This window comes from Schistocerca americana, chromosome 5 (assembly GCF_021461395.2).
Source record: "Schistocerca americana isolate TAMUIC-IGC-003095 chromosome 5, iqSchAmer2.1, whole genome shotgun sequence".
NCBI classification, from domain to species: Eukaryota; Metazoa; Arthropoda; class Insecta; order Orthoptera; family Acrididae; genus Schistocerca; species Schistocerca americana.
In genome coordinates this window covers 335,885,514-335,908,338 of record NC_060123.1, presented here as the reverse complement: position 1 = coordinate 335,908,338, position 22,825 = coordinate 335,885,514, and the positions used below count along the sequence as shown (strand labels likewise).

At 43.1% G+C, this 22,825-nt stretch overlaps 1 protein-coding gene across 1 annotated transcript in view; it reads right to left on the bottom strand.

The window, feature by feature from the left end:
• The window catches only part of LOC124615331 (golgin subfamily A member 2-like), a 120,609-nt gene that overhangs the window by 76,471 nt on the left and 21,313 nt on the right, over window positions 1-22,825 (bottom strand). Inside the window, exon 3 of the mRNA XM_047143130.1 lies at window positions 13,282-14,283. Within this exon, the coding sequence (XP_046999086.1) occupies window positions 13,282-14,283 (1,002 nt within the window). The remainder of the gene's footprint in view (window positions 1-13,281; window positions 14,284-22,825) is intronic.

Below are 22,825 nucleotides of genomic sequence, written 5' to 3'. Positions count from 1 at the left end.
GCAATTAGCCTTACAATGGTGCAGTGTTCTGCTGGTATCGACAAATATATCCCCAATTCTCAAGGGACCAAAAAGAAACAAATCCAAAAATTAAGGGACTTGATGATTTCTCAAATACCCAACTATCAGGCAATTAATAAATGGAAACTGTTGCGACAACTGGATTGGGGGAAGGACTAGTCCAAAAAGTGGAATATTAGACCTTCGGGAAAAGACTCTCTAAGACTGAAGTGGGTAAAGAGATTCCTCCCACCTATAAGGCACAGAATGAGAGAACAAGGCAGGAGTCCTTAACTCTCACTTCCCAGGATAACCAATTCCAGAAAAAGCAGAGGTAGGAAACAGGGAAATAGTTTTTAGGGTGGCGATAATCCAACAAGGACAGCCACTTAATACCATCACCCTGCAGCAGGAGGAGCTAGTTCAGATGGCTCTCGTTGATAAGACTGGGAAAGGTGCAAGTGAAGGCCCCAAATTAGGAAGGGCCTATCTGGACAAAGGTGCTCTAAACTTTGTGGAGTGATAAGAACAAGAGATTGACTGAAGGATATGGTGTCCAAGATAGCTCCATGGGAGGAGGCAAAGCTGCTGGTCAGTTCCAGGAAAAGTGTTATAGTCAAAACTGTAGCTGGATCAGAAGGCAGCATGTAGAACTTTGGACAAAGAACAAAAAACAAAAACATGAAAATCATGTTTAAAGATAACTTCTGCAATGCCGGGCTTGAACAGTAAGTTTAATGGCTGGCCATGGAAACTACAAGCAACATCTGTACATAATGGGAATAGAGAAAGAAGTTCCCAAATGTAGACTATGTGGTGCACGCGATGAAAGCACACATTCACTCTTCCAATGCGATGCACTGAAGGCAAAAATACACAAAATATTTGCATCACAAATTCCTGAAGTGATTGTGTTTAATGAAGCACTAGTAAAGGGCACTGGATGGCTTTACTAGAATGACATGGAGAGAGACCACACAATAAACTTAGTTTTGGTTTGGGCGACAGGAGAAGACCGCTGTTGTTACGTCTCTCTGATTAAATCAAATCAAGGGCAGTTTTTCTTTATGGCTGGACACCTTGGAGTTAGCATTTCAGAATCTGCAAAGCTGGCCAACTGTTTGCAAGCAAATGATGTGAGCAGCTAAAGAAAGTGGTTGAAGCTATGAGTAAGCAACAAGGTGTTGGACATCCACATCTCATCACTATAATATGTGGAGGCTTTCCCACACTGTACAGTGAGATAGGCAACCACTTCTGGCAGACCTGACAATGGAATACAACACTGTTACAAACACAAGTGTTTCAGAGCACACCATTCAGTCGACATAACTGTACTTCGGGTTCTGCAGCAGATGACCCCCATTGTGTTCCCATGTTGACCAATGACACTGACAGTAACAACTGCAGTGGGCACAGGATCATGTAGTTACAGTCGTTTGAGAAGCAGAACTGTGAATTCACACTGATGTCTTCGCCACCAAATTCACCTGATCTGAACCCCATGGAACACACCTATGACACTATCGGGTGCCAGCTCCATGGTCACAAACCACTGGCCTATAATTTATGGGAATTGGACTTCTGCACAGACATCTGGTGCCACCTACCTTAAAAAACCTGCTGACGACTTGTCTCTATACTAACTAATTAAAAGGTCAGGCTTCATGGTGCACACTTCATCACTCAAGTGCTTTAGTATCCTCAATATCAGTCTATATTTGATGTCAGAACATAGTAGTCGGTTGATAACAACCTGCTCTCTTGGCTCTTAATGTTGGCTTTCACAAACCAAAATTGATACATTCCCTACAGGTAGCTCCTAAACTGGTCCCATGAGGCAGAGTGCACTCCATTTCAGTCCTCCCACCAAGGAAAAAATCTTGGCAGTACTGGGAATGTAAGTCATGTACCCCGTACATCTGTCAGACAGACTGTCCACTCGGGTACAGAGGAAGACAGATGACCCTGGTGCCTGTACATGAAATATTAAGTTTAATATACAATCAGTGCAGCCCCAAGTTCCTGAACTACGACACTGTTGTTGTGTGGTCTTCAGTCCTGAGACTGGTTTGTGCATCTCTCCATGCTACTCTATCCTGTGCCAGCTTCTTCATCTCCCAGTACCTACTGCAACCTATATCCTTCTGAATCTGCTTAGTGTATTCATCTCTTGGTCTCCCTCTACGACTTTTACCCTCCACGCTGCCCTCCAATACTAAATTGGTGATCCCTTGATGCCTCAGAACATGTCCTACCAACCGATCCCTTCTTCTGGTCAAGTTGTGCCACAAACTTCTCTTCTCCCCAATCCTATTCAATACTTCCTCATTAGTTATATGATCTACCCATCTAATCTTCAGCATTCTTCTGTAGCACCACATTTCGAAAGCTTCTATTCTCTTCTTGTCCAAACTATTTCTCGTCCATGTTTCACTTCCATACATGGCTACACTCCATACAAATACTTTCAGAAATGACTTCCTGACACTTAAATCTATACTCAATGTTAACAAATTTCTCTTCTTCAGAAACGCTTTCCTTGCCATTGCCAGTCTACATTTTATATTCTCTCTACTTCGACCATCATCAGTTATTTTGCTCCCCAAATAGCAAAACTCCTTTACTACTTTAAGTGTCTCATTTACTAATCTAATTCCCTCAGCATCACTCGACTTAATTCGACTACATTCCATTATCCTCATTTTGCTTTTGTTGATGTTCATCTTATATCCTCCTTTCAAGACACTGTCCATTCCGTTCAACTCCTCTTCCAAGTCCGTTGCTGTCTCTGACAGAATTACAATGTCATCGGCAAACCTTAAAGTTTTTATTTCTTCTCCATGGATTTTAATACCTACTCTGAATTTTTCTTTTGTTTCCTTTACTGCATGCTCAATATAGAGATTGAATAACATCGGGGAGAGACCAACACTGTCTCACTCCCTTCCCAATCACTGCTTCCCTTTCATGTCCCTCGACTCTTATAACTGCCATCTGGTTTCTGTACAAATTGTAAATAGCCTTTCGCTCCCTGTATTTTACCCCTGCCACCTTTAGAATTTGAAAGAGAGTATTCCAGTCAACATTGTCAGAAGCTTTCTCTAAGTCTACAAATGCTAGAAATGTAGGTTTGCCTTTTCTTAATCTTTCTTCTAAGATAAGTCGTAAGGTCAGTATTGCCCCACGTGTTCCAACATTTCTACGGAATCCAAACTGATCTTCCCCGAGGTCAGCTTCTACTAGTTTTTCCATTCGTCTGTATAGAATTCGTGTTAGTACTTTGCAGCTGTGGCTTATTAAACTGACTGATTGGTAATTTTCACATCTGTCAACACCTGCTTTCTTTGGGATTGGAATTATTATGTTCTTCTTGAAGTCTGAGGGTATTTCGCCTGTTTCATACTTCTTGCTCACCAGATGGTAGAGTTTTATCAGGACTGGCTCTCCCAAGGCCGTCAGTAGTTCCAATGAAATGTTGTCTACTCCGGGGGCCTTGTTTCGACTCAGGTCTTTCAGTGCTCTGTCAAACTCTTCACACAGTATCGTATCTCCCATTTCATCTTCATCTACATCCTCTTCCATTTCCATAATATTGCCCTCAAGTACATCGCCCTTGTATAGACCCTCTATATACTCCTTCCACCTTTCTGCTTTCCCTTCTTTGCTTACAACTGGGTTTCCATCTGAGCTCTTGATGTTCATACAAGTGGTTCTTTATCTCCAAAGGTCTCTTTAATTTTCCTGTAGGCAGTATCTATCTTACCCCTAGTGAGATAAGCCTCTACATCTTTACATTTGTCCTCTAGCCATCCCTGCTTAGCCATTTTGCACTTCCTGTCGATCTCATTTTTGAGACGTTTATATTCCTTTTTGCCTGCTTCATTTACTATGACAATAACAAATTCAAAATCAATGGCTTAAGTAAGAGTTTTCACTTTATTTATTCAACATGAAATGAATTTGATGAGATACATCATTCTTGATTACTTTTCAGATCCTTCCTGGCTTCAGAGAAATGTTCTTTCAGAATTATATTCAGTTTGTCAGTCAGCATGGCAGATCTTGTCAATAGACTCAAATCTTAAACCATTTAGATACATATCCAGTTTCTGAAAGAGCAAATAGTCTGGAAGTGACTAATCTGACAGATAAGATGAATGGTAAAATGTTGGGAAACGAACAACTGATTTACTGTTGCCAAATGAGCTGAGAAATTTTACTGCAGAAAAAACTTATGAGAAATCAAAGCAATTTAATATAAATTACTGGACTTGCGCTGGTGAGTAGCTACATTTCCTGATAGAAGAGTCCTTACTTATTGTTCTACCTGGTGACTAAATTCTTTGCAGACAATGTCACTACTAGTGAAAAACACTGTCAACATTGTCCTTGTCATGACTTTTGAAATAGAGGAAAAGGAAATTTTGTATGGGGTTTAATATCCCAGCAATGAGGTCAATGAAGAAGGAGCACAAGTTTTGAAAGGAGGATGATGGGGAAGGGAATCACACATGTCCTTTACAAGCTGAATCATACCAGCATTTACCCTAAGCCAGTGGTATTCAATTTATGTGCTGCAATGCTCTGGTGCACAATGATTGATCATCTGGGGTGCCACGGATTTGTTTCGCAGTTAGGGGCAAAGAAGACAGTTGTGGGAAATTCCATTTCAGATGTCAACCTGTGTGGCCTCCAAGGAATTCCACATTAGATGTTGGCCAGCCTGCATAAGCAGTCGTAACCTCAAAATTGAACTGTCACATGTTACACTTACATTTATTGCTGTGTTTGCAACCCATTTTTTATTATATTGTGACATTGTTATACAGCTGATAAACTATGGAAAAGTTTTTAAAATTTGTTAAGTGGAAGCAAAAAGTGAGAACCTGCTGAGCACAACAAGGAAAGTGGTAATGAGAGGAAACACAAGTATAGAAAATATGATAACAGTAACTTAGATTTTGGTTTCATGTGCTCTGTTGTGAAAAACGATAACTGTTCACATTGTGTTGTGTGTCTGAAAGTACTTTGTTTTTATATCCTACCTAGCAAATTAAAGTATTAGTTCATAAGAATAACATGGTCAAACCAAGAACATATTTTTCTAAGAAACTGACTCAAATGAAAGAACAAAAAGCATCATTTTCAAAGCAGGCAAAAATCTTGAATAAAGCACTTCTAGCATCCTACCATGTAGTTTACTGATTAGGAAAACGTTACGAAGCCTATACGACTGTGGAAAAACTAATCCTACCATGTGCTACTACTGCTTGTAGAGTCCAAATTTTTCCCATTTGTTTGTATAACACTACAGTTAGTCGTTGAATTCACGATTTGGGAGACAAATCATCATGAACAAATTATAGAAAAAATTATAGGAAGGGAGTTCGGTTTGCAGTTTGATAGGACCTCTGATAGCAGTAGAGATGCTCCTTTAAATTGCTATGTGTGATTTACTAATGACGAAGTTTTGATTTTTTTTTTTTTTTTTTTTTTTTTTTTTTTTTTTGGGGGGGGGGGGGGGGGGGGGGCAGTAAACACAGGTACTACAGGCAAAGATTAGATCATAATAGAGGACAACTGCATGACAGAATATCAAATTAACAGGGTACATTGTGTTGGCGTGTGTACTGATGGTGCATGATCCATGTTGGGGTGTTACAGTGGTCTACAAACACTTATCAGTGGCACAGATTCTGATATGTGGATGCACTGCATTATCCACGGAGAAGCACTTGCATCACATTTGAGTGTTGACACGAATCAAGTGCCGCAAACTGTCATAAATGCAGTGAATGTTATTAAAACTCATCCTCAGAAAGCTAGATTTTTTAGACAAATGCATCACTATATGGGGACTGAACATACATCTCTGCTATTTCATATCAGCACTCATTGGCTTTCCAGGGGAAATGTATTATCACACAATTTTGAACTTAGTCAAGAGGTCAGTTCTTACGTGGAAGAAGAAAATCACATCATTGCTAAGTGCTTATTAGGCACTGACTTTCTACTGAAGGTTGTATACTTATGTGATATATCTGAGAAGTTAAACTCACTGAATAAGGTTTTTTTTTTTTTTTTTTTTTTTTTTTTTTTTTTTTTTTTTTTTTTTTTTTTTTTTTTTTTGTAGGGTTTAAGGGCGCTCAACTGCTGAGGTCATTAGCGCCCAGTCACTGGTGTTAGAGCACAATGAATCTGCTAAAACTCAAGGGGATGGGGGGACATCAGAAGGACCTGACAAAGATGCAGATTAAATAAGTAAAAAGGTTAAATGTCTTTGGTCAAGCCAGTTAAAGTTATAAAACGCAGAATACAAGCAGCTGCTCGAGCGTCATCAGCTAAAACATCCGGTAAGGTAGATGGCAGGGACAGGACAACACGAAATTGACTAAAACGGGGACACGACAATAAAACATGGCGCACCGTTAATGCCTGACCACAAGGGCACTGCGGGGCTGGGTCACCGGAGAGCAGGTAGCGGTGGCTAAACCGCCAATGCCCAATCCGCAACCTGGTCAGAAGGACCTCCTCGCGCCGAGATGGTCGGGAGGAAGTTGTCCAAGCAGTTGGGAGCGGTTTTACTGCCCGGAGCTTGTTTCCTTGGAGGGATGACCAAGCATGCCACCACAAGGACACAAGCCTCTTACATACATCCCCACAAACGTCAGATGACGGGACACAATGGGAGGCTGGCCGAGGCTGGAGGACTGCAGCCTTGGCTGCAGCATCCGCAGCCTCATTCCCAGGCACTCCTACATGTCCGGGAACCCACAGAAAGCTGACAGAACCGCCATTATCAGCGAAAGAATGGAGGGACTGCTGTATCCGTTGAATCAAGGGATGGACCGGATAGGGAGCCCCAAGGCTCTGAAGAGCACTGAGTGAGTCAGTGCAGAGTACATACGATGAATGGCGGTGGCGGCAGGCATACTGAATGGCCTGAAGGAGAGCAAAAAGCTCGGCCGTAAAGCTGGAACATTGGTCAAGGAGCCGGTACTTAAAGGTGGCGGTCCCGATGACAAATGCACAGCCGACACCATCGTCAGTTTTGGAGCCATCGGTGTAAATAAAGGTGTGACCAGCAAGTCGAGCACGAAGTTCGACAAACCGTGAGCAATACACTGCAGCCAGAGTACCCTCCTTCGGGAGGGAGCTGAGGTCGAGATAAATACGAACCGGAGCCTGGAGCCAAGGTGGTGGCGGGCTCTCACCCTCTCTGAAGGTGGTAGGGAGGGCAAAATCCAATTGTCGAAGCAGGCGACGGAAGCGGACTCCGGGGGGCAGCAGGGCAGACACATACAACCCGTACTGACGGTCGAGAGAATCGGCGAAGAAGGACTTGTAAGAGGGGTGTTCGGGCATAGACAACAGCCGGCAGGCATACCGACACAGCAGTATGTCGCGCCGGTAGGTCAATGGTAACTCGGCAGCTTCAGCATAAAGACTCTCGACATGACTAGTGTAGAAGGCTCCGGTCGCAAGACGTATCCCCCGATGGTGGATGGAGTTGAGCCGGCGTAAGAGGGATGGCCGAGCGGACGAGTAGACGAAGCTCCCATAATCCTGCTTCGATCGGACTATGGACCGATACAAGCGAAGCAGGACAGTGCGATCCGCTCCCCAAGATGAACCGCTAAGAACTCTGAGGACATTAAGGGAACGTGTACAACGGGCCGCCAAATAAGAGACATGTGGAGACCAACACAGTTTCCGGTCCAACGTGAGCCCTAGAAACTTAGTTGTGTCCACGAATGGGAGAACAACGGGACCGAGATGTAAGGATGGCGGAAGGAACGCTTTATATCGCCAAAAGTTGATACAAACCGTCTTCTCTTCAGAGAACCGGAAGCCATTTGCCACACTCCATGAGTAGAGGCTGTCTAGACAACGCTGAAGGCAGCGCTCCAGGAGGCATGTTCTCTGGGCACTGCAGTAGATCGCGAAGTCATCGACAAAGAGAGAGCCTGAGACATTAGGTGGAATGCAATCCATAATTGGATTGATCGCGATGGCAAAAAGGGCTACGCTCAAGACGGAGCCCTGAGGCACTCCGTTCTCCTGGAGGAAGACGTCGGACAATACGGAACCCACACGTACCCTAAACTTTCGATCCGTTAAAAAGGAATCAATAAAAAGGAGCAGACGACCGCGTAGGCCCCACTTGTGCATAGTGCGGAGGATACCTCCTCTCCAACAGGTATCATAAGCCTTCTCCAAGTCGAAGAACACGGCTACCGTTTGGCGCCTTCGCAAAAAGTTGTTCATGATGAATGTCGACAAGGTCACAAGGTGGTCAACAGCGGAGCGGCGGCGACGAAAGCCGCATTGGACATTAGTAAGTAGTCGTCGAGATTCAAGAATCCAAACTAACCGAGCATTAACCATGCGCTCCATCACCTTACAGACACAGCTTGTAAGAGAAATGGGGCGGTAACTAGAAGGAAGGTGTCTATCCTTCCCGGGTTTGGGTATAGGAACAACAACGGCATCACGCCAACGCATGGGGACTTGACCTTCGGTCCAGACGCGATTGTAGGTACGAAGAAGGAAGCTTTTGCCCGCCGGAGAAAGGTGTGCCAGCATCTGAACGTGAATGGCATCTGGCCCCGGAGCAGAGGACCGGGACAGTGCAAGCGCACGTTCGAGTTCCCGCATAGTAAAGGGGGCATTGTAAGTTTCCAGATTCAGCGAGTGGAAGGAAGGTCGCCGAGCCTCGTCTGCCTCTTTCCTGGGAAGGAAGGCAGGATGGTAATGGGCGGAGCTTGAAACCTCCGCGAAAAAGCGGCCAAAGGCGTTGGAGACAGCCACAGGATCAACAAGGACCTCATTACCTGAGGTCAGGCCAGGTACTGAGGAGTGGGCCTTAATGCCCGACAGCCGGCGCAGGCTACCCCAAACGATGGAAGAGGGAGTAAAACTGGTAAAGGAGCTCGTGAAAGAGGCCCAACAAGCTTTTTTGCTGTCTTTGATGACTCTACGGCATTGCGCTCGGAGTCGTTTGTATTCAATACAATTCGCCAACGTAGGATGGCGGCGAAAGGTGCGTAAAGCACGTCGTCGAGCACGGATAGCGTCCCTACAAGCCTCGTTCCACCAGGGGACGGAAACGCGACGTGAAGAAGAAGTAGTACGAGGTATGGAACGTTCGGCAGCATTGATAATAACAGCCGTGAGGTATTCGACCTGACTGTCACAACTGGGAAAATCGTGGTCCGGAAAGGTCGCCAGGGAGGAGTAAAGTCCCCAGTCAGCTTTCAGTATGTTCCAGCTCGTAGGACGTGGGGATGGGGTGTGGTGCAGGAGACGAACGACACAGGGGAAGTGGTCGCTCGAATAGGTGTCAGAAAGGACATACCACTCGAACCGACGGGCAAGAGTGGTAGAACAGATCGAGAGGTCCAAGTGGGAGTAGGTATGAGTAGAGTCCGAGAGGAAAGTCGGGGCACCGGTATTGAGGCAGACAAGATTGAGATGGTTGAAGACATCCGCCAAGAGTGAGCCTCTTTGACAGGATGCAGGAGAGCCCCAAAGGGGATGATGGGCATTGAAGTCGCCAAACAATAAGAACGGCGGGGGAAGCTGATCGATCAGGTGCATCATGTCAGCTCGACTAACAGCAGATGACGGTGGAGTGTAGATGGTACAAACTGAAAAAGTAAAAGCAGAAAGAGTAATGCGGATAGCTATTGCTTGGAGTGGGGTGGTCAATGGGATGGGATGGTAATAGACATCGTCCCGAACGAGCAACATGACCCCACCATGAGCTGGGATACCGTCCACAGGGGTGAGGTCATACCGCTCCGAGGTATAGTGGGAAAAGGCAATACGGTCAGTCGGGCGCAACTTGGTTTCCTGGAGACCAAGGACGAGCGGACAGTGCAGGCGGAGGAGCAGTTGTAATTCCTCCCGATTAGATCGAATACCTCTTATGTTCCAATGAAACAACGCCATTGCTAGTCAAAAAGTTGGGGGAACGAGACGGGGAAGAGCTGGTCACCTCGATGGCCGCGGAGGGCCAGGTTGCGAGGGAACAACGCTACAACCGACGGGAGGCGGATCCGGTTCCATCGACTCGTCGCCAGCTGCGGCCGCTGTCCCTGATTGTGTAGGAGGGGCCGCATCATTTGCCGACAAAAGGCCGGCGGAGCGCCTGGCAGCAGAGCGTCCCGGCGAAACTGAGGACGGCCGGGAGCAGCGACTCACGGATGAAGCGTCAGACGAAACGCGCCGGGGTGGAGAGGGGGATAGAGACTTCTTCTTGGAGGCCTTCTTGGAAGGCCGAGGAGGCACAGGGATGGTGGGCTGGACCCGAAGAAGGTCCTCACGCGCGGGGTCCGTTTTGGAACGTCGGACCTCGGAAGCTGGGGTCCGGAACGTTTCCCCGATGGACGCCTGAGAAGAGGATCGCTTCTCAGGTGGCGTGGGGGGAGGAGGAGGAGGAAGGGTGGCCCCTGGGGCAGAGGGGGTGGGGGCCACGGGGAAGGAGGATTTGGAAGGGAGGGATTTGGGAGGCGGAGGCAGAGCCCCCTGATGGGCAGAGGAGGCGGAGGGGGGACAGGATAGGGGTGAGGATACCGCGGAAGGAGTGGACACAACTGAGGCAAACGAAGTGGTCAGTGACACAGGATGAAGGCGGTCATACATCTTCCTGGCCTCAGAATAAGAGAGCCGATCCAAAGTTTTGATTTCTTGTATCTTTTTCTCCTTCTGATAGGCGGGGCAGTCTGAGGATCTAGGCAAGTGGACGCCAGGACAATTAATGCACCGAGGTGGTGGGGTGCAAGTATGTTCCTCACGAAGAGGACGTCCACAATTGCCACAAAGGGGCTCAGCCTCACACCGGGACGACATGTGCCCAAAGCGCAAACACCTAAAACAGCGCATAGGAGGCGGGACGTAAGGTCGCACGTCGCACCGGTAGCACATCACCTTTACCTTCTCCGGGAGAACGTCCCCCTCGAAGGCGAGGATAAAAGCCCCGGTGTCGATGCGACGGTCTTTGGGGCCGCGCTGGACTCGCCGGACGAAATGCACGCCGCGGCGCTCCAGGTTGGCCCTGAGCTCCTCATCAGATTGTAGCAGGAGGTCACGATGAAAAATAACCCCCCTGCGTCCTATTTAGTGCCAGATGTGGGACAATGGATACTGGGATGTCCCCTAGGCGGTCGCACGCCTGGAGTGCCGCCGACTGTGTGGCAGAGGTGGTCTTGATAAGAACGGACCCTGACCGCATCTTGCTGAGAGCCTCGATTTCCCCGAAGACGTCCTCAATGTGCTGAACAAAGAACATGGGCTTGGAGGTGGCGAACGTCCCCCCATCGGTTCGAGAACAGACCAAATAGCGGGGGAAGTACTTCGCCCCAAGCCGGCGGGCCTGTCCCTCCTCCCATGGAGTGGCCAAGGTGGAAAGGGCAGGAGAACCAGAACTAGAAACGGTACCTTTTCTTTTGAAAGACTCGGCCGCAGAGCGACCTGATACATGTTGACGTTTCATCTGCGAAACGTCCGCCCCGATACCACCCACTCCGACCAGGGGCTCTCCCCACGGGCGCCACCCAGCCGCAGCAAGGGCCACCTGGCAGGATGACCATTGCCGGGAGTCCTGATGCCCCAAGGAGACGGGCATCTACTCCTTGGCCAACGTGGGGAGGGTGCAGCTCAGGTATCGGCAGTACGATCCCTGTGTTGTCAGGGGGCTACAACCTAGAGGGTACATGACGACCCCACCACAACGGGCTGGCTACCGTGCTGGATTTCTGGTGCCATGGAAAGTCCATCATGATCGCTGGTGCAGATGGAGATGCACTATGGGCGTAACTTGGACAACCCATCAGGCGTTTAGGCCCAATTTGAGGAATAATGGGTATGGTTACAACGCCGGTGCAATGCTGAGTGCCAAGGTCTTAGTGCACTTAGGACCAGTGGTACACCATGTAAGGTGTCCTTCCCCAAAAGGCTCGTACTTCTGTAGAATTTTGAAAAATGGAGGTCAAACCCCAAGGGGGACCATCACATAGAAGGCCGAAACGGTTGAAACTCCTTTTAGTCGCCTCTTACGACAGGCAGGAATACCTCGGGCCTATTCTTACCCCGGACCCGCAGGGGGATCACTGAATAAGTCTCTGAGAGAAACTGAACCTCTCTTCATTCATCTTATTGACAATGTTTTGGCCTTCAAAAGGAAGTTCTTCCTTTGAAGAGAAAAATGAACGATGGAGGAGAAATGAACTATTTCCCCAAGTTTGCAGTATTTTACAAATGACAATGATATAGGATCATTACAGAATTTTTATAACTGAAGGACATTTATCTGATGTTTATGTTCATTTTAAAAAAATTCTTTCCTGATAACTGTGATAGGTTTCAGTGGGTTCAAAATCCCTTCAGTAATGATTCTCCTTCCGGATTCAACACCGCAGAAGAGGAGGAACTGATAGAGCTTTCACCAGACTCTTCACTAAATGTGAAGTTTTCATGAATGATATTGCCAATATTTTGGTGTTCAGCATGAAAAGAGTTTCTAAGCTTGAGTCAGAAAGGTTTTAATTCCTTTTGCGACCTCCTATCTCTGTGAGAGTCAGTTTTCATTAGTGGCTGTAACCAAAACCGAATACAGATCAAGACTTTGAGTAGAGAAGGAAATGAGGGTAGCTGTATCTCATTTGATGCCAAGATTTGAGAAGTTGTGTAACAAGAAGAAAGGTCAAGTGTCGCTCTGAGGTGAGTAGTAATTTATTCACAACTTTTTTTTTACTAATTATTTCAGTTTATACAAGATATCTTACAAGGGAGCCATGGAAACAACATAGATGCTCAGAATGGGAGTCATAAACTCAAAAATGCTGAAAACCAGGCCTTAACTAATTTAGGATATCCACAGCTGGACATAGCTTTAATGAATTTTGAAAAGTACAATGTTTTTCAGTCTTGAGGATGTTTCATAAATCCATTTTGGAACTTCTATGTTTTAAATCAGGATCTTTGTGTGAATTATTCACTAAAAAATATCAAGTCTTCCATTATCGATACATTCAGTAACAGTAACTACAGCGATGGTTCTAAACAAGGTTGTCCAAAAGGCATTGGATAGATAACATTAACAGTAAGCCTGGGCAAAAGATCAGTCCAGCAATTTAGACTGCACTCTGTATTCCAACTAGTTATTTATTTTGTTTCTATCCAATTCATAATTAAATGTTAGAGAGCTGTTAGAGTCTTATATAATTTATATTCACACTTAATATTTACAACAGTTACAACAGTAACAATACTCACATGTTCCTTCAACTGTAAATGGAGTTGTTCATTCTTCTGCTGTTCCACAGCCAGCATAGCAGCCAGCTCCTGATTTCTGTGTTCAAGTTCTGATACACTATTTCTTTTATCATCAGAATTCCCATTAAATGTCTCGCTTATAAGATCATTAATTTGCAATGACATCTGAAGGAGACTCTCTGTGCTCGACAAAGGCAATGACTTAGCAGCAGTTTCTTCACACACTAATTTTTGAGCAACATTCAACTTTTCTGGGTTGCTATGTGACATATTTTCTTCTCCTTTAGGATTTAATTTCTTGCCTTCCTCTACAGAAGACAACTGTGGCAATGCTTGCTGAACAGAAATATCATCCACAGTTTCTCTAGGTAAGTCTATGGAAGAAGAGTTATCAGAGGGTAGAGTCTGACGTTTCTGGTGAGCTGTTGTCACTTCTGCACAATTCCCTGTCTCATTGTTATGAAATGTAGATGCTATTTTTGTTGAATCAAACTCAAAAGAGTCTGACACATTTTCATTTTCGGGGTTTCCACCCATGTAATGTGTATCAGTTTGAACAATGTCAGCGCCAGACTGTGGATTAGAAAATGCTTCTGTCACTTCGCTTGGACAAGGCTGACATTGTGATGATAAAGTAGTCACACCATTTACTGACTGCACTTTCTGGTAAATACTTTCCTGTGATATGAAACTAGAAGTTTGATAAGGAAAGGACGAATAATTACTGGAGTTCTCGGCAAGAGAATTTGATGTTGGAATGCTGTTGAAGAACATTTCTGCTTCATTATTAGTCGTCTGACTCGATGAAAACATGTCTGCAACACTAGGAGAGACTATCGGAGTAGTGCTCTGGAAAGAAATGTGCTGAGATAATGGATGTTGACTATTTTTGCTAGCATCACAACTTCCATTTACTTCATTTCTGCTGAAACTGTTGCAGTACTCTTCACTGTTTTTTATTTCTGGACTTGGACAGTAGCTTCCATCATCAGAAGTCTGGCACTGGAAAACAGTCAATGGAATTGTAAGTACGGACAAATACAAGCATATGTAAAGATGTTCATATTGGCACTCACAAAAAGGAAATATAAGACAGGTATAATCTGTTGACTTATAGGCAGCCTGTCAATTATGAATGGCAGTGAACAAGGCCAAACATTTATTTAGTGACTAGTTTATATTTACTGTTATATATTTTACAGGAAAAGTGTAACTGCCATTGTGAGCTCAAACATCTAAACAAATAAAAACAGTGCATCACAAGTAATAAATAATAAAAGAACATAATTTAATTGGATACATAAAAAATTTACTCACCAAGTGGCAGCAGAGCACACACAAAAGACTGCTGTGGTTGGCAAGCTTTCACTTGGGGAAGGAAGAAGGGTGAAGGAAAAGGACTGGAGAGGTCTAGAAAGAGGGGTAGATTTTGGCAAAGTCACTCAGAACTGCAGGTCAGACATCTAGGAAAAGAAGTAGATTTTGGGAAAGTCAGAGAGAGCCAGTAAGGGGGACTTACTGTACGATAAGTCGCCCCTGACCCACAGTTCTGGGTGATTTTCCCAAAATCTACCTCAGTTCCTAGACCTCTCCAGTCCTTTTCCTTCACCTTTCTTCCTTCCCCTTCAACACTTTTGCCTGAAGAAGGAGCCACTGGCTCCAAAAGCTTGCCAGTCACAATAGCCTTTTATGTGTGTGTATTCTGCCGCTGTTTGGTGAGTAGATTTTTTTATATATCCTATTAAATAATTTTATGAATAATTTTTTTTATGTTATAAAATAACTTCAGTATAACGTAAGACCAAATTATGAAACCCAAGTCATGTCATTCTAATGCAGTATCTCAAGTATCAAAAGGTGGATCTACTCAAGAAAATCATAAAATTATGAAACAGTATTGCTGCCCAATACTTACCTTCAGAAGGCAAATATCAGTACTGGAGAAACACTTACAAATACACAATAGCCTCCTCACTTTTGTAACAAATTATTCCTTCCTCACGGAGGAGTGGGATATATTAAAAGGATGAGCAGGTCACTCACAAATAAACCTACCCAAGAGATACACTTAGATTTTGATTGGATTTGAATATGTTTTAGTGTAGAGCAAAAGAAGAGAGAGACTTTTTTTTTATTTATTATTTTTTTTATATATACATGCCCATACCGCTGTTAATGGGGCGAAGTGTCCCCTTGAAAAAAACTAAGTTTGCTATTTCTGAATGAATACTATTGAAACAGTGATTGAATGTACATTTGGCAAAATGTCATTTTTTTTAAATCCCCCACCCATTTAGCATTTATTGACCTGAACAATTCTGCACTTCCTCATTCTTATACAGAATGAGGAATTTACAATAACCTTACAACAATAATGTGGAAATAAAATTAAAAGGAATGGTTGTAATAGAGGGAAACATTCCACTTAGGAAAAATATATCTAAAAACAAAGATGATGTGACTTACCAAATGAAAGTGCTGGCAGGTCGACAGACACACAAACAAACACAAACATACACACAAAATTCAAGCTTTCGCAACAAACTGTTGCCTCATCAGGAAAGAGGGAAGGAGAGGGAAAGACGAAAGGAGGTAACAGTTTGTTGCGAAAGCTTGAATTTTGTGTGTATGTTTGTGTTTGTTTGTGTGTCTGTCAACCTGCCAGCACTTTCATTTGGTAAGTCACATGATCTTTGTTTTTAGATATAAAATTAAAAGAATATATATAACTGGCACTGAAGCAGAAGCGGACACACACCAGGTGCATATACAGCTATATAGTGATATTTCTAGCTTATTTCTGACAAATGTGTCTTTGGAATAGCACTCATCACATATATGACTAAATTTGGTGCTAATGATGCTACATGTTTTGCTATTAGTCCAGGATGTTACTTCTGCAACTACGGAGAAGGTTGCTGCCCCTCTTCAGGAACAATAAGTTAGTTTGTCCTCTCCACAGATACCCCTCTGAGATGGCTGTACCTACAATATCGTTATCTTTATCACTGAGGCACACAAGTCATCTACTGTATCAAGGTCCATCGTTCATACCGTATCATATCTAATTCAGCAACAACAGTACCACAGTCTTATTTGAATGTTTATCACTAACAGTGACAAATGCCAGAAAGGAAAGCTCATAAATGAAAAAACGAAAAATGAAATTTCTAATGAAGATCATAGAACAAAAAAGGAAAGGCAAATGAGTTTACATTTCATATGATATCAAAAATGGGGTTATATGAAAAGATGTCTACCACAATAAAGGAAAAAAGGCTGGCTTTCTATAAGAACATGAAAAAAATGAAATCAGAAAGGGATTACTTCTTGTTGTGGTCTTCAGTCCTGAGACTGGTTTGATGCAGCTCTCCATGCTACTCTATCCTGTGCAAGCTTCATCACCTCCGAGTACGTACAGCAGCCTATATCCTTCTGAATCTGCTTAGTGTATTCATCTCTTGGTCTCCCTCTACGATTTTTACCCTCCACGCTGCCCTCCAATACTAAATTGGTGATCCCTTGATGCCTCAGAACATGTCCTACCAACCGATCCCTTCTTCTAGTCAAGCTGCGCCACAAACTCCTCATCTCCCCAATTCTATTCAATACCTCCTCATTAGTTATGTGATCTACCCATCTACTGAAACTAGAAGTAGAGAGGATATAAAATGTAGTCTGGCAATGGCAAGGAAAGCATTTCTGAAGAAGAGAAATTTGTTAACATAGAGTATTGATTTAAGTGTCAGGAAGTCGTTTCTGAAAGTATTTGTATGGAGTGTAGCCGTGTATGGAAGTGAAACACGGATGATAAATAGTTTGGACAAGAAGAGATTAGAAGCTATCGAAATGTGGTGCTACAGAAGAAAGCTGAAGATTAGATTTAGAAGGATGTAGGCTGCAGTAGGTACTGGGAGATGAAGAAGCTTGCACAGGATAGAATAGCATGGAGAGCTGCTTCAAACCAGTCTCAGAACTGAAGACCACCACCACCACCACCACCACCACCACCACCACCACAACAACAACAACAACAACAATCAATCTAATCTTCAGCATTCATCTGTAGCACCACATTTCGAAAGCTTCTATTCTCTTCTTGTCCAAACTATTTATCGTCCATGTTTCACTTCCATACAAATACTTTCAGGAACAACTTCCTGACACTTAAATCCATACTCAATGTTAACAAATTTCTCTTCTTCAGAAACGCTTTCCATGCCATTGCCAGTCTACACTTTATATCCTCTCTACTTCGACAATCATCATCAGTTATTTTGCTCCCCAAATAGCAAAACTCCTTTACTAATTTAAGTGTCTCATTTACTAATCTAATTCCCTCAGCATCACTCGACTTAATTCGACTACATTTCATTATCCTCATTTTGCTTTTGTTGATGTTCATCTTATATCCTCCTTTCAAGACACTGTCCATTCCGTTCAACTCCTCTTCCAAGTCCTTTGCTGTCTCTGACAGAATTACAATGTCATCGGCGAACCTCAAAGTTTTTATTTCTTCTCCATGGATTTTAATACCTATTCCGAATTTTTCTTTTGTTTCCTTCACTGCTTGCTCAATATAGAGATTGAATAACATCGGGGAGAGACTACAACACTGTCTCACTCCCTTCCCAATCACTGCTTTCCTTTCATGTCCCTCGACTCTTATAACTGCCATCTGGTTTCTGTACAAATTGTAAATAGCCTTTCGCTCCCTGTATTTTACCCCTGCCACCTTTAGAATTTGAAAGAGAGTATTCCAGTCAACATTGTCAAAAGCTTTCTCTAAGTCTACAAATGCTAGAAAAGTAGGTTTGCCTTTTCTTAACTAGCTTCTAAGATACGTTGTAGGGTCAGTATTGCCTCACGTGTTCCAACATTTCTACGGAATCCAAACTGATCTTCCCTGAGGTCGGCTTTACCAGTTTTTCCATTCGTCTGTAAAGAGTCCGTGTTAGTATTTTGCAGCCGTGACTTATTAAATTGATAGTTCGGTAATTTTCATATCTGTCAACACCTGCTTTCTTTGGGATTGGAATTATTATATTCTTCTTGAAGTCTGAGGGTTATTTCACCTGTCTCATACATTTTGCTCACCAAATGGTAGAGTTTTTTCAGGACTGGATCTCCCAAGGCTGTCAGTAGTTCTAATGGAATGTTGTCTACTCCGGGGGCCTTGTTTCGACTCAGGTCTTTCAGTGCTCTGTCAAACTCTTCATGCAGTATCATATCTCCCATTTCACCTTCATCTACATCCTCTTCCATTTCCATAATATTGCCCTTAAGTACATCGCCCTTGTATCGACCCTCTATATACTCCTTCCACCTTTCTGCTTTCCCTTCTTTGCTTAGAACTAGGTTTCTGTCTGAGCTCTTGGTATTCATACAAGTGGTTTTCTTTTCTTGAAAGGTCTCTTTAATTTTCCAGTAGGCAGTACCTATCTTACCCCTAGTGAGATAGGCCTCTGCATCCTTACATTTGTCCTCTAGCCATCCCTGCTTAGCCATTTTGCATTTCCTGACAATCTCATTTTTGGGTCATTTGTATTCCTTTTCGCCTGCTTCCTTTACTGCATTTTTATATTTTCTCCTTTCATCAGTTAAATTCAATATTTCTTCTGTCACCCAAGGATTTCTACTAGCCCTTGTCTTTTTACCTACTTGATCCTCTGCTGCCTTCACTACTTCATCCCTCAAAGCTACCCATTCTTCTTCCACTGTATTTCTTTCACCCATTCTTGTCAATTGTTCCCTTATGTACTCCCTGAAACTCTGTACAACCTCTGGTTTAGTCAGCGTATCCAGGTCCCATCTCTTTAAAATCCCACCTTTTTGCAGTTTCTTCAGTTTTAATCTACAGTTCATAACCAATAGATTCTGTCAGAGTCCACATCTGCCCCTGGAAACGTCTTACAATTTAAAACCTGGTTCCTAAATCTCTGTCTTACCATTATATAATGTATCTGAAACCTGTCGGTATCTCCAGGCTTCTTCCATGTATACAACGTTATGTTAGCTATGATTAAGTTATGTTCTGTGTAAAATTCTACCAGGCGGCTTCCTCTTTCATTTCTTACCCTCAATCCATATTCACCTACTACGTTTCCTTCTCTTCCTTATCCTACTATCAAATTCCAGTCACCCACGGCTATTAAATTTTTGTCTCCCTTCACTATATGAATAATTTCTTTTATCTCATCATACATTTCTTCAATTTCTTCGTCATCTGCAGAGCTACTTGGCATATAAACTTTACCTAAACAGAAAGACACAGGCCTCGCAAGTAAAAGAGGCACACCTACATTAAAATCTATGGAACTGGGGGGTCGGTAAAGATAATGCAAAATAAGGAGTTTCCTAGGAAGAAGAATGAGCAAGAGTGAATCAGAAAATGAGAGAATGCTGGATATAAAGCATAAACAACCCACATTAAGAGCTGGAGATAATTATATAATCATAAACCTTACAACAAAATAGATCAGAAACATAAGCAATACAAGTAGGTAATCCAAGCACAGCTACAAGTAGAGGGCATATGCCAGTGGCAAAGCAGCAGTTTCTCTTTATACACAGCACTAGTTGAGTCATAGCTCTAGTGTGCTTCTGTAAGGAAGTGAATATTAGTTGCATATTTAAATGTGTTGTCTTGTGTCAATTAACATACTTTAAGTGTTTTAGTGCATTTGCATTGCTATTTGCATTGTATGTGTTGGCTTTCTAGTGTAGCTTCACACTATCATAAGCACTACTGCTGCCCAATTTAGTTTGAATTTTTCAACTGCTGCACACTGTACTTGAACGATCAGTACAGATGCAGCCAAAGAGTCGAGTGCACAGGCCAGCAGCATCTTCTGTTTACACACAGAGTATAGTTCAGTCTTTGTTCTCACAACCTTCTGTGAAAAAGTGAATAATATCTTTGTTTAACTGTGTTGCCTAATTTATTCAAAGTGTATGCATATTTTTCAAACAGTAGTGTCATATGAGCTGACTTTGTAGTGTAGTGATAATTAACAGCAGCAATTAGTTTAAGGCAAACGTGGGTACTGGAGATATGACTGTCCCATTACAGCTCACAAAGCAGCTTGAGGTATTGCCCACTGCTGGAAGTACATCTGAGCCAGCATAGGACATCTTGTCTGTTAGGACTGGGTCTGATTGTCCTGAAAGTTTGGGACAAATGCAGAAAGTGAACCTCTGGTCTCTGGGAGCTCCAACATGACATGGAGAAACAACAGGCAGGTCAGGAAGGAAGATGAGTGTCCTCTCAATTTGCTTGCTCGGGGTCTCATCCCGGACGTGGAGGAGTTTTTGCCAGTGTCGACTTGGCACAATGAGTGTAGTAGTAGTAGTATGGTATTCTGCTTTACGGCAGGTCTTGTCATGGGTTAAGCCTCTTCCACTTTTGTCTGTCCATAGCTAGTCTCTACATTTCTGAGTATTTGTCTCCTTTGATATTGTCCAGCATTTGATATCTCCTTTTTCCTCTTCCCCTTTTTCCCTCCACCATTCCTTCTATTCCTTCCTTCAATAAAGTCCTTCGTCAAACAATCCAATCCAGTTCCGTTTTCTCTTTCTTATGACTTTCAGCATGTTTCTTTCTTCTCCAACTCTTCTTAATACTTCTTCATTTCTTACTCGGTCTTCCCACTTCACTTTTTCCATTCTTCTCCACATCCACATCTCTAGTGCTTCCAATCTTCTTTCATCTTCCTTCCTCAATGTTCAGGTCTTCGTACTACACAGTGCAACACTCCAGATGTAACATTTGGCAAGTCTTTTCCTCGAATCTTTGTTTAGTGGTCCGCAGAGTAATTTCTGTTTCCTCTTGAATCCTCCTTTTGCCGTTGCGATTATTTTACTAATTTCTGTTGAGCAATACATATAATCCATTATTGCACTTCCCTAGTAATTGAAGTTATTCACTTGCTTTATTTCCTCTCCCCCTCTTTTCATACGACGTTTTCTGCCCTTTCCTCCAATTACCATGCTTTTCATTTTCTTCTTGTTAATCTTCATTCCATATTCTTCTAATTTTGTGTTTAGATCATCCAACATTTGTTCAATCTCTCTTGCACACTCTGCCATCACAACCATGTCATCTGCAAATCTCATACAATCCACTCTCCGACCCCCTACACAAACTCCTCTCCTTCCATCAAAACTTTCATTAATAATTTCCTCCAGATAGCTATTGAACAGTGTTGGTGATAAACAACACCATTGTCTTACACCTCCTCCCAGTTCAATTTCTTCACTCATCACACCACCTATTCTTACTCTTGCTATCTGGTTCAAATATAAATTTCTAATTAGCTCTCTATCCCTCCAGTCAACTCCATGTTTCCTTAGGATAGGAGTTTGTCCATCTGACACAGTCAAAAGCCTTCTCAAGATCAATGAACACAACATACACCTTCCTTTGCTTCTCCATGTACCTCTCCGCTATCACTCTCAGTAGCCCAATGGCATCTCTAGTTCCCACTCCTCGCCTGAAACCAAATTGCTCATCTCCTATTATGCAATTCAGCTCTCCATATAGCCTTCTGTTGCGTGCCCTCAGCAAGCGTTTGGCTGCATGTGATATCTGACTCACTGTTCTCTGTTCCTCACACTTTTTGCTGTTATTTTTCTTTTCTATAGGTATTAAGGTACTTTCTGTGAAGTCCTTTGGCTATTTTCCTGTCATGTATATCTGATTACACAATTCGATCCACTCCCTTTTCCCTTCTTTTTCCAATGACTTTAACAGTTCTGCAGGAATCTCATCAATTTCCATTGCCTTTCTATTTTTCATCTTCTTCATAGATGCTTCAACCTCACAGTTAGCATTGAATTTCCTTTGTCATCATCTGCAACTTCATCTTCTTCTCCTTCACTTGTTCGGCTGTCTGCAGTGTATAGCCATTTTATATATTCTTCCCATCTTCTCATTATTTCTTGGGGTTCACTCACCATTATACCTCTACTTCCTTTAGTCCATTGTTGTTTCTATTTTCCCTGAATGTCGAATCCATTGCTTCTTTGTACATCAAATCATATTTTCCTTCTATCTCTAATTTCTCCCTCTTGTCACACTTTTCTGTCAGCCATTTCTCCTTCACTTTTTCTGTCTCCCCTCTTAATTCATTATTTAACCTCCTGTAGTTGCGCTTTTCTTCTGTGTTTACAGTTTTCCATTTCCTGCGGTCATCCATCTTGGTTATCACATCTGGTGTTAACCATTCTTTCTTTACTTTTTTCCTCTCCTTGACTCCAAGCGTTTCCTTAGCTGCCTTTTTGATCCAATTTTTAAAATGATTGCATCTTCCTTTTGTGCATTCCGTTTCCTGTCCTTGCATCATGATTTTACAATGTGCACACTCTAATTTTTCACAATTGCCTTTGTCTTTCAGTTTCTCAAAGTTAATGTGCTCTCTCTTCTGTCATTTCCAGGTCCTTTTCAATTTAACTAGAACCTCAGCCACCACTAATATACGATCTAAATAAATATCTGCCCCTAGACAACTTTTGACACTGAGTGTATGCAAATGCAAATAATAGT